At 53.6% G+C, this 11171-nt stretch overlaps 1 protein-coding gene across 1 annotated transcript; it reads left to right on the top strand.

The window, feature by feature from the left end:
- The first annotated feature begins 2986 nt into the window (after positions 1 to 2986).
- On the top strand, positions 2987 to 10518 carry BIRC5 (baculoviral IAP repeat containing 5). The gene is made up of 4 exons (XM_032870489.1): positions 2987 to 3188; positions 3523 to 3632; positions 5023 to 5140; positions 10410 to 10518. The coding sequence occupies exons 1-4, from the start codon at positions 3078 to 3080 to the stop codon at positions 10497 to 10499; spliced, it is 429 nt and encodes a 142-aa protein (XP_032726380.1). The 5' UTR covers positions 2987 to 3077; the 3' UTR covers positions 10500 to 10518.
- Positions 10519 to 11171: the final 653 nt, after the last annotated feature.

Raw genomic sequence — 11171 nt, 5'->3', positions numbered from 1 at the left:
CAGGCCCACTGCCCAGTTTTTCATTGAACTCTTGGGGGGGGGGGGGTTGGTGTTGAGTTGTATAAGCTCATTATAAAGATAACTGTATTAATGTTAAATTCCCTGATTTTGACGATTCTGCTGTGGTTATATGAAAGATGAAGTAGGTAGGGGTAAAGAGGCAAAATACCTTCACCTTACTCTTAAATTGCTCAGATAAAAAAATATACATATATACACATACTATATATATATTCTATTTTCTCTCTCTATATGTACATGCATCACGTAAACAGAAAATCTGGATAGAGTACATATCAGTATTCCTTGTACTGTTCTTGTAAGCTTTCTATAATTTATTTTTTTTTAAAGATTTTATTTATTTATTTGACAGACAGAGATCACAAGTAGGCAGAGAGGCAGGCAGAGAGAGAGAGGGAAGCAGGCTCCCCGCTGAGCAGAGAGCCTGATGCGGGCTCGATGTGGGGCTCGATCCTAGGATCCTGGGATCATGACCTGAGGCAAAGGCAGAGGCTTTAACCCACTGAGCCCCCCAGGTGCCCCAGCTTTCTATAATTCAAAATGATACAGTAAAGGGGCACCTGGCTGGCTTAGTCAGCAGAACATGCAACTATTGATCTAAATTCAAGCCCCTCCTTGGGTGTAGCGATTACTTAAAAATAAAATCTTTAGTAGTAATCATAATAATAATAAAATGATACAATAAAAAGTTTCCAGGGGCACCTGGCTGGCTCAGTCAGTAGAATGTGGTAGGGCATGGGATTTTTTTTTTTTTTTTAATTTTAAGATTATTTATTTATTTATTTGACAGAGATTGACACAGCAGGAGAGGGAACACAAGCAGGGGGAGTGGGAGAGGGAGAAGCGAGCTTCCCTGAGAGCAGGGAGCCCGATGTGGGGCTCGATCCCAGGACCCTGGGATCATGACCTGAGCCGAAGTCAGACGCCCAACAAGTGAGCCACCCAGGCACCCCTAAGCATGGGATTCTTAATCTCAAGTTTGTGAGTTCAAGCCTCATGATGGCTGTGGATCCTACTTAACTAAAAAAGAAGTTGTTTCCAAAATGTTGTGACATTAAAAGAATGGAAGCCAGCAGCCTGCGTGGGGCTGGAGCGTTGAGAAGTCCTCTTATTTCTGGCCCGCGGATGTAAGAGGTGCCACTCAGCCACCCCTGCAGCTCGGGAAGTGACCTCAGAGCTCCCTGTTCCTGACACAGATGGAGAACACACAATTTTCCCCGTAGGCTGCGGGATTTGCCGTTGCTGGGACACCACTTTGAGGAGGGAAGGGGGGCGTTTGCCCTGAGGTCAGCCTCACCCATCCTCTCTGTCCTGCCCTTTCTCTCCCACAATTGTCATTGCCACCTTCCCCCATGCGCCCCCCCCAGGTCTGTGAGGTCAGTGATGCCCTCAGGGACTTAGAATTCTGTCTTTCTCTGTCTCTTAGTCCTTCAAGCTCTCCTGAAGCTTTTGTATGGCCTTGAAGCCCTTTAGAATTCTCCTTTCTGACTCTGTGGAGCAGGTGGGGGGCGACTTCTGCCGTCTTCGGCTGCCGAGCACCCTGGAGTTGCCGCAGACTCTCTTCCTGGCATTGGTTTCACTCCCTGCCCTTTCTGGACCTCCACCAGCGACTCTGGGTCTCCATTTATTCATCTGTTAAAAAAATCCAGCTGGAGCGGGAACAGGCAGACAGACCCACGTGCACAACTGAGACTGAGATGGACCCCAGAGATGGGTCCCAGCACACAGGGGGGTTTACTAAGTGATAAAAGTGGTGTTTCAGGGGCACCTTGTGGCTCAGTGGATTAAGCCTCTGACTTCAGCTCAGGTCATGGGTCCTGGGATGGAGCCCCGCATCAGGCTCCCTGCTCCACGGGGAGCTTGCTTCCCCCCCTCTCTCTGCCTGCCTCTCTGCCTACTTGTGATCTCTGTCTCTCTGCCAAATAAATAAATAAAATATTAGAAAGAAAGAAGAAAAAATACACCACAAAGTCCAAAAACAACAAACTGGGTCAAGGTCAAGGAGGACAAGAGGAATGAGGTTAAGTGCCTTTTGTATAAAAACTCACCAGACAATAGGAAAAAACGTCAGTAACGGAACAGCTAAGTGGGTAAAGACAGGAATGGGCCATTCACAAGCAAGACTTGATCCGTCTTTTAATCTGAGAGATACAAGTTAAAACAAGCACATACCTTTCTGCATTCTTGCAAGTGTAAAGATCAAAAAGTCTGCTGCGGCTCAGGGGGGTGAGAAGACAAGAAGTCTGGGGGGGTGGGGTTACCTCAGGTTAACCAGGTAGACCTTGACCCGGAGAATTTAGCAGGCACAGACCCAATGCAGGCTGCCTCCCTCCCTCCCACCTCTGGGTGGGTCTCTTTCCCTGTGTCCTCCCCGCTGTTTCACGAGATTGCTCAGTTTTCTCGTCCGTTCTGCTGGGAAGTCAACGGCGCGCGAAGCGGCTCACCCAGCCCTCGAGGACCGCAGCCGGTCGAAATGCACAAAACTAACAAGGGCCAGCACGGACACAGGCCTCAGGGGGTTTCTGGCTACTACCTACAGATGTTAAAAATGGGACCCCAGCCAGCAGGAACTTGGCACAAATAATGCAGAAAGATCAAAATGGCAGAAGCTGTTATCGGTAAAATTTGATACAGCCGAAAGCTGATCTATGAATTAAATACCTGTTACAAAATCTTATGGAAAAGGCGAGTGTTTAATGAGCACAGGCTTAACATAAGTGTGCTCGACAGCGGCCACTCCTTGAACCCACCCCGGGGACGTCAGAGCAGCCTCAACGCCTCTTCCCACCAGTCTTCGTAAGCCGTCGGGGAAACGCTAAGTGTGGGAAGGGGCCAGCGCCCGGCGGGGCAGGGGGGGGCGCGCTCGGTGCGCCACGAGTAGCGGAGCCGCGCGGCCGGAGGACTACAACTCCCAGCACACCCCGCGCCGCCCAGACTTGCCTTCCCAGAGAGCCGCGGGCGGAGCGCGGTGGGGCAGCGTGTTCCCGACCTGCCCCGCGCCGGCCGCCAACCGCCGGATTTGAATCAAGTCGGCGCCCGGCGGCTGCGGCGGCGGGATGGGCGCTTCGTCGTTGCCCCCCGCCTGGCAGCTCTACCTCAAGGACCACCGCGTCTCTACGTTCAAGAACTGGCCGTTCCTGGAGGGCTGCGCCTGCACCCCGGAGCGGGTGAGACCGCGTGGCCTCCCTGGGCCCCAGGCCCGCCCCTCCCCAGAGCCCTGACGCGGCCCCGGGGTGACCGGGCGCAGCTGTGGGCTCCCGGCCCCGTGAAGCCCCTCCCCCTGTGGGCTCCCGAATCCTGAGCGACCCCTCCCTCTGTGGGCTCCCGGGCGCCCCTCTCCCTGTGGGCTTCCAGACCCCGGGGCGACCCCTCCAGCTGTGGGCTCCTGGGCCCGGGGCGACCCCTCCCTCCGCGGGCTCCCGGCCAGGGCGACCCCGCCCGCTGCGGGCTCCTGGATCCTAGAGCTCCTAGCGGGGCCTGAGCCTGCGCTCTCCCCTGCAGATGGCCGAGGCCGGCTTCATCCACTGCCCCACTGAGAACGAGCCCGACTTGGCCCAGTGCTTCTTCTGCTTCAAGGAGCTGGAAGGCTGGGAGCCGGATGATGACCCTATGTAAGTCCCCCAGGCCAGCCTCGCTGGGCTTCCAGGGCGCCCCGCTGCGAGCTGGGCCTGAGAAAACCATGCGGGTGTCCGAGGCACTCGGTGGGGGAGCCGGCCGGGGCTTTTGCAGCTCGCGTTGTGCCCCGGGCACGGCCAACGGCCGAATTTCTGCGCCGCTGCCCAACCGCACTTAGGCCTTTTCCGACCGACTTGGCCCGACGGCCTCCAGAGCGGAGGCTGAAGGAGGGCGCGCTCTTGGAGGACTGTCCTTGGCGCCTGTCGGGTCTGGCCCGTGCGGGAGCGGAGCCTGCGGGGACGCGCGGGGGTCGGGTGCTTTCCTAGCTGGAGTCTTCAGAGCTGAGGTGTCACGGAGCTGCCACTCACGCGCCAGCGAAGACAGCCCCAAGGGGTGCTCTGGCCGCGTTTGGGGTTTTGTTCTTCAAGGCATCTAGGCTGTTTCTTTCGATTCCGTGTGTGCGTTGGCGCGGACCCTGATGGCTGTCCCTCTGTGTGTGACGCCACCCTCTCCCATTTTGGCCCCCGCTCACACCCCGTTGCGGCCACAGTTAGTATTTCCTATAGCGAATCGCCCACGCCCTCTCTTGGCCAGAAGAGAGTTGCCGGTTTCCCTAACGTGCTTGCTCTCGTGACCCATTCTTTTTTTTTTTTTTAATTTTACGTATTCCCTTGACAGAGAGAGCAGAAGCAGGGGCGGCGGCAGGCAGAGGGAGAGGCAGGGAGCCCCACGCGGGGCCGGTCCCAGCCTGCTCAGCCGACTAAGCCACCAGGTGCCTCGTGACCCGTTCTTGACTGGGCTGGCACGGTGCGCATAGCGGGATCGCCGAGGGAGTACCCGTGGTGCTCCTGGGAGTGAATTTCTCAGTGCCGGAGAACGTTCAGACGGTCCTTCCCATCGGCTGTCCTCTGGGGCTTGGTGCGGCTGTGTGTTTGTCCCGCCGCTGTTCCGCCCGCACTGCTGTCCTCTGTGCAGGGGTAATTCGCAGGGCAGACGGCGAGGCTGGGGAGTTCCCCGGAGAAGCCTGGCCAGCGAGCAGATCCCGCAACAATTCCAGGGAAATGGGGAGATTACTTCACACAGTTCCTTCCTTGAGGGTTTTAGAGGGATTTGAGGTGCGCTGCCCCTGCCCTTATGGACCACTTTTCCTGCTAGTTGCTGCAGGACTCCAGAAAAATCCCCTCAGCCCTAAGCGCAGTGGGAGATGTCCGGAGAGAGGGCGGCCGGGGGTGGGCTGTGGGAGCGTGCCCTGGGATCCAGCCGTGGTCCTGCGGACTTGAGCGAGCAGAGGGAGGCACGTCTGGGAGCCGGGAGCTGGGTGTTGCTGACACACTCGTTCTTCTCCCTTTCCCTGACTTGTCACTGGTCCCGTATTGATTTTTCTAGAGAGGAGCATAAGAAGCATTCATCTGGTTGTGCTTTCCTTTCTGTCAAGAAGCAGTTTGAAGAATTAACCCTCAGTGAATTTTTGAAACTGGACAAAGAGAGAGCCAAGAACAAAATCGTACGTATTATCCGCAGCGAGACCCAAGGGCCAACCCCGCTGAGCACTGAGTGCTGCGCCCTCGCCCCGGAGCGGCTGTTTTCCTCGGAAAGCAGTGTTAAGCCCCTCGGAGCATCTGTCCTGGAATGTGGTCTTGGGGTTGTTCCCTCTTGGAAGATGTGTTTAGTTCGAGGTCATCTGGTGGTGGGCGGTGGTGGTCAGGCAGGCGTCCGGCCTTCAGGGACAGTCTGTGTGGGAGGCCGTTTACACGCTGTGTGTTCGGGCATGGGCATGCTGGGGCAGAGGGTTTGGGGGCACGTAGCCCCACATGTCGGGGAAGGGGCATCATGGGTATGGGGAAGAAGAGGCTCCAGTCCAACAGGACCTTGGCATCAGGCATCCTGGGTTATCGGGGGAGAGGAGGGGTGAGGCCGAGGGTCCACAGCGGGATGGATGCCAGGCAGCCTGGGGGGTAGAGAAAGTCGGCTCCCAGTTAAACCTGAATTTCAGGTATAGTTCGTGTTTTGTATGGATGTATTCTAAAAAAGTTACTTGTTTTTGTGAAGTTTATGAAGTTTCAATTTACCAGGCGTCCCCTATTTTTACTTGCTAAGTCTGACAATATTACAGAGAATAAATGTTGGGTGTTTGCTATCCTTGTAGCAAAGCACTGGGCCAGGAGCGGACATCCTGGTTCTGTCCACGCCACTCACGACTCCATGAGTTCAGGCCGGTCTTGGTTGCATGTGGAAGGCAGATCCCCATGATTTCGGAGACCCTTTTCTGGTTGAAAATTTATGTTCCTTTTTAGAGATGATTATGAAATAGTTCTGTCTGATACAGGATAAATGCTGAATACCAACTTTTTTGTTAGGAAAGTGGAAGAACTTGGCAGTCAGTGTAGCATGTTGTGGAAGAGTGTTTGCACAATGGGGCCTTGAGAACTGTAGGGCTGGAAGCGGGAAGTGGGCCGGGGAGAGCCTTCTAGGTCAGGGGTCAGCACACCCTCCGTGAGGTGCCACAGATAGTCAATATTTTAGCCTTCATGGGCTGCAGGTTTCTGTTAGATATTCTTTTTCTTTCTTTTTTTTAAGATTTTATTTATATGGAGAGCGTGAGCAGAGGGAAGGGGCAGAGGGAGAAGCAGGCTCCCCACTGAGCAGGGAACCCCATGTGGGACTCGATTCCAGGATCCTGGGATCATGACCTGAGCCGAAGGCAGACACTCAAACAACTGAGCCACCCAGGCGCTCTCTAGTAGATATTACTCTGTTGTTCCTGTTTTCACAACTGTTTAAAAATGTGAAAACCATTTGTAGCCCAATGACTGTATGAGAAATAGGCTCTGTCCCATGGGCCACAGTTTGCCAAGCCCATTCTAAGTGAGAGACCAGCCTGTTTACTTAGGGGACAGTGGTGAGAAAGCTGTGCCCCAGCAAACAAGAGGGGCATCGATGTGTAGCCCAGGGAGAGGCTGAAGCCAGACTGTGGGGCACTGAAAAAGACAAAGGTTATTCGGTGTTGCATCAAAGAGGAGAAGGTTGTTGTGACAGCACAGCTCCAAGACAGTGAGTGACCCACTGCTTCTAGGCCTCCTGGTCTGGTGGGCAGAGCCAGGTGCCTATGGGGAGAGGTGACTCACTGGAGCAGGAAGCCCGCCAGGTCACCACCATCTGCGGGAACAACAGTGGGGCCACACCAGACCAGGGTAAACAGGCAAGTGAGAAAAGTGGGGGATGGGAAGAAAATGTTTTGCTTTCATTGTACAACTGTTTCTGTTCTCCCCAAGTCAGAATACAGGAAGCTTAATTTTTTTTTTTAAGATTCTTACTTATTTGAGAGAGCGTGCAGTCGAGCACCAGCAGGGGGAGGGGCAGAGGGAGACGCCGACTCCCTGCTGAGCAGGACCCTGGGATCACGACCTGAGCCCAAGGCAGACACTTAAACTACTGAGCCACCCAGGCGCCCCAGAACACAAGATACTTCAAAAGGATGCGTTTGTTGCTGTTGCTTTGTTTAATCACAAAACAATGTAAGCTTTCAGGAGGAGACTCAAAACCTCCATGCTATGCCCAGGGCGACTACCACTAACTGTTTACTGTGTCTCCTTCAGATAATTTTAAAATTTCTGTATTTTAAAAAAGACTAAAAAGCGTATGCTGCTCATACTTTCCATAATCAGTTTACACAACTTACACAACAGGGAGTTTGTGAGCCTGTGGCCTCTCTGGACTGTTGTGATGTCGCGGAGCTGCGCTCTCCAGCCCTGTGGCCGTCACTGGGTGTGACTCTGATGACAAAGACTCTGTAGAGGGCAGGTTTCCGTGCTCCGGTCACACAGTGTCCTACCTGCCCAGTGGCGGGACGTGGCCAGTTGCTGCCATGCTGCATGGCGCAGATAACAGAATAGTTTTGTCGTTGCGGAGGGCCCTGTGGGACATGCTGTTCTAGACTACCAGCTGACTGTAAGGTCTGCTGCGAGTAATTAGCACTAATGTAAAACTCAGGTCCCCTCGTGTCCCCGTGCACTTGCCCATGTGAACAGATGGTCACGTCTGGGGTCAGAGCCAAGTGCAGGGAACTGGTGTAACCAGAGGTCTGTCTGCTTTGCCCTGGAGCCCCCAGGTGGGCAGTCGAGGGCACGTCACTCCTGAGTGTGGGCTGGCATGCAGACCTCGTCTGTTCTGTGAGGGTGAGTACGGTGGGGCGCTGGCGTGTTCAACCGGCAAGTCAGCTCTGTGGTCGCAGCATGTGGTTTAAGGTAGTCGTTTATTGGACAGTTGAGGTAACTGTCAGGTGTGCAGATCCTGGAGACCAGGCACAGATGATTGCTGTGATGCTGCGGGTGTCTGAGGCCCCAGACTCCCACGGGAGATGCCGCTGCTCGTCCGTGTGACAGGATCGCTGAGGGAGCGGCCCACCTGGGGCCTGGTGCGGGAAGGCGTGCTGCCCCCCTGGACAGCCAGCCTTTTAGGGGTCTAGGCTGGGAGCGTGCTCCCTGCTCTTGACATTCCTGCTGCTGCATCGCCACCTCTACCTTTTGAGGAAAAGGAAGTAAATTAGAACCAGTTAGAAAATAAACCAGTTCAGGGGCGCCTGGGGGGCTCAGTTGTTAAGCATCTGCCTTTGCCTCAGGTCATGATCCCAGGGTCCTGGGGCCAAGCCCCACATCAGGCTCCCTGTTCAGCGGGGAGCCTGCTTCTCCCTCTCCCACACCCCCTGCTTCTGTTCTCTTTCTCGCTGTGTTTCTCTCTGTCGAAAAAATAAAATATTTTTTAAAAAGAAAAGAAACTAGTTCAGGGAATGACCTTAATGGGAGCAAGCAGACCTGCATTTGTGGACGCTAGTGATGAGGGAGAAAGAAGCCCAAGAGGAAGGAGGAGTCGCCAAAGCTCCAGATGGTAAACTTCTGCTCAGTGAACGTTATGTTTCTAATAGTGAGTTTCCGATTTTTTTTGAAGATTTATTTATTTATTTTAAGGAGAGAGTGGGAGGGGCAGAGGAAGAGGGAGAATCCCGAGCAGACTCCTTGCGGAGTGTGGAGCCCGATGTGGGGCTCAGTCTTGCGACCCTGAGATCATGTCCTGAGTGGAAATGGTCAAGATGCTTGATCGACTGAGCCACCCAGGTAGCGCCCCATGAGTTTCTGATTTTTCCTTCAATCCACCTTTATTAAGATAATAGAGGGGCACCTGGGTGGCTCAGTTGGTTGAAGGTCTCGCTCTTGATTTTGACTCAGGTCATGATCTCAGGGTTGTGGGATCAAGCCCCGAGTTGGGCTCTGTGGTCAGCGGGGAGTCTGGGGAATTCTCCTGCCTCTCCCTCTGCCCCTCCCCGTGGTCACACACATGCATGTGCACTTTATCTCGCTTTCTGAAATAAATACATCTTTTAAAAAAGCGTTTAAAATGGAGGTATTGGGACGCCTGGGTGGCTCAGTTGGTTAAGTGGCTGCCTTCGGCTCAGGTCATGATCCCCGAGTCCTGGGATAGAGTCCCACATCGGGCTCCTTGCTCAGCAGGGAGCCCGCTTCTCGCTCTGCCTCTACCTGCCACTCTATCTGCCTGTGCTCACTCTCTCTCTCTCTCTCTCTGACAAATAAATAAAATCTTAAAAAAAAAAAAAATAAATAAAAATAAATAAAATGGAGGTATTGACCTCCGTGTTCTGGTGGTTAAGTTACAACCGTGTACATCAGGGCTTAATTAATTTAAGCTTTATTGAAAGAGAAGAAAAAAATAAATAAATAATATATTTTAAAAGGCCATGGTCAGGGCCCCTGCCTGGCTCAGTTGATGGGCCACGCAACTCTTAATCTCATGGTTGTGAGTTTAAGTGCCATGGTGGGCGCACAGATTACTTAAAAAACAAAAAGACCATGGTCATCTCTCCATATCCATAGAGACGAGACACTCAGGTTGTGGGGTTGTCCATTACAGGGCACACCACTAATTGTCAGATGCTGTTCTCTTTTTCGTGTCAATTTCTTATTTGATTAATGTTTCTTTTAATTAATAATTTTAAGTAGGCCTCATACCTGGCAGCAAAATTAAGGTACACAAAAATACTTAATGAAAAGTAATTTTTTGAAGTTAGCCTCTAATTAGAAAACAAACTCAATAAAGGTCTGTTAGCTTTTTAACGTGTCAGAGAAATCCAGGAGAACACACATGAGGGTCGGGAGAGAGGTTCCTGGATCTGCTGATGGGATCCGGCATTTGTCCTGGACGGAGCACTGAGCGGAATGAACAGGTCAGAAGGCAGCGTCGGCTGCTGGAAGCAGAAGACGCTTCTGTTTCAGGAGAGAAAGCCGAGGCTCCGCAGCGTCTGCGTGGACAAGAGGGGGCTCCGGGCCGGAGCTGGGGGAGCTTCTGAAGCAGTGCGGGCGGTGGTTACGAGCAGGAATGTGCCAGAGCCTAGCTGGGCCACCCGCACACCTGGTGCGGTGTGGTCTTCCTCGTGGTAGAGCGGACGGTGGTGACACCTGCCTCACGGGGACGCCGAGCTTTCGAGAAAGCAGTTCGCGTGTGTGAAGCAGGTGAAATGGTGCTCAGGGCACAAAGGTTGCGGAGTGTTTTCTTGTATGATTATTAGGATGTAGCTGAGCTGGGGGGGTCTTGAGTAGGGGTATCCAGCCCCAAATAGCGTGGGGGGGTCTCCGCCCTAACCCAGCGCCTGATTTGTTAGGGGCTCAGTCAATGTTGCCTTGCTCTTTCCGCGTTGGTCTTATCTACAGGGTGTGATGGGGAAGCTCTCGGCCCGGTTTCATGCGCCTCTTCTTTATTTCCAGGCAAAGGAAACCAACAGTAAGCAGAGAGAATTCGAAGAGACGGCAAAGAGAGTGCGCTGTGCCATCGAGCAGCTGGCCGCCGCGGAGTGACCCCGCCGCCGTCCCGCCGCCGGGCGAGCTGCTCCCCGCGTGGGCCGCGCTCCCTGCCGGGACCTTGCCCAGCGCCTTAGGGAACGGGAACACCCACGATTTGAAATGAGAATATTTAAGCTAGACTTTGCTTTGTTCTTGAAAGCAGTGCCGGGGCTGCTTCTCTTTGGGCAGCTGGTGCCGCTGAGTCCAGGAACCGATTCTCTCATTTTTCTTTGGTAGTTTTTGTGTGGTTGGTTCCTGGGCTCCTGGTGGTGAGAAGGTGAGCAGCGTGTTCTCACCGGCGGAGCCTTCCCGTGCGCCGCGTGGGCTTCAGGCTGACAGCCGGCCGCGCAGCCTGAGATCTGATGCCGGAACGTAATCATAGGTCTGTTGTGGCTGGACAAATAGAGAATTAAGGATGCCATTTTAGATTTTATCTGTCTGATAATCTGAATCTATGGTGCACATTTCCTGTGTCCCCGCTACTCTCCTTTATCTCACCAGGGTATTTCCAGGGCCTGCAGCGGTCCTCGACCCCGTCGGCTCTGGTTCAGTGGCCTCCCTGCCTGCCGGAGCAGATCAGACAAAATGCCATCCCTGCTGGGGCTCTGAGGTGCTGAGTGTGGGCTTTCTTGCCTGTCTCTTCATTTTGGAATTTTCACAGGGGAGCTAGGAATCTAACCCCAGGCT

This window comes from Lontra canadensis, unplaced genomic scaffold (genome assembly GCF_010015895.1).
Source record: "Lontra canadensis isolate GAN:19392208 unplaced genomic scaffold, GSC_riverotter_1.0 scaffold41, whole genome shotgun sequence".
Taxonomy (NCBI): domain Eukaryota; kingdom Metazoa; phylum Chordata; class Mammalia; order Carnivora; family Mustelidae; genus Lontra; species Lontra canadensis.
The sequence above is the reverse complement of the archived record's forward strand: the minus strand, read 5'-3'. Positions and strand labels throughout refer to the sequence as shown.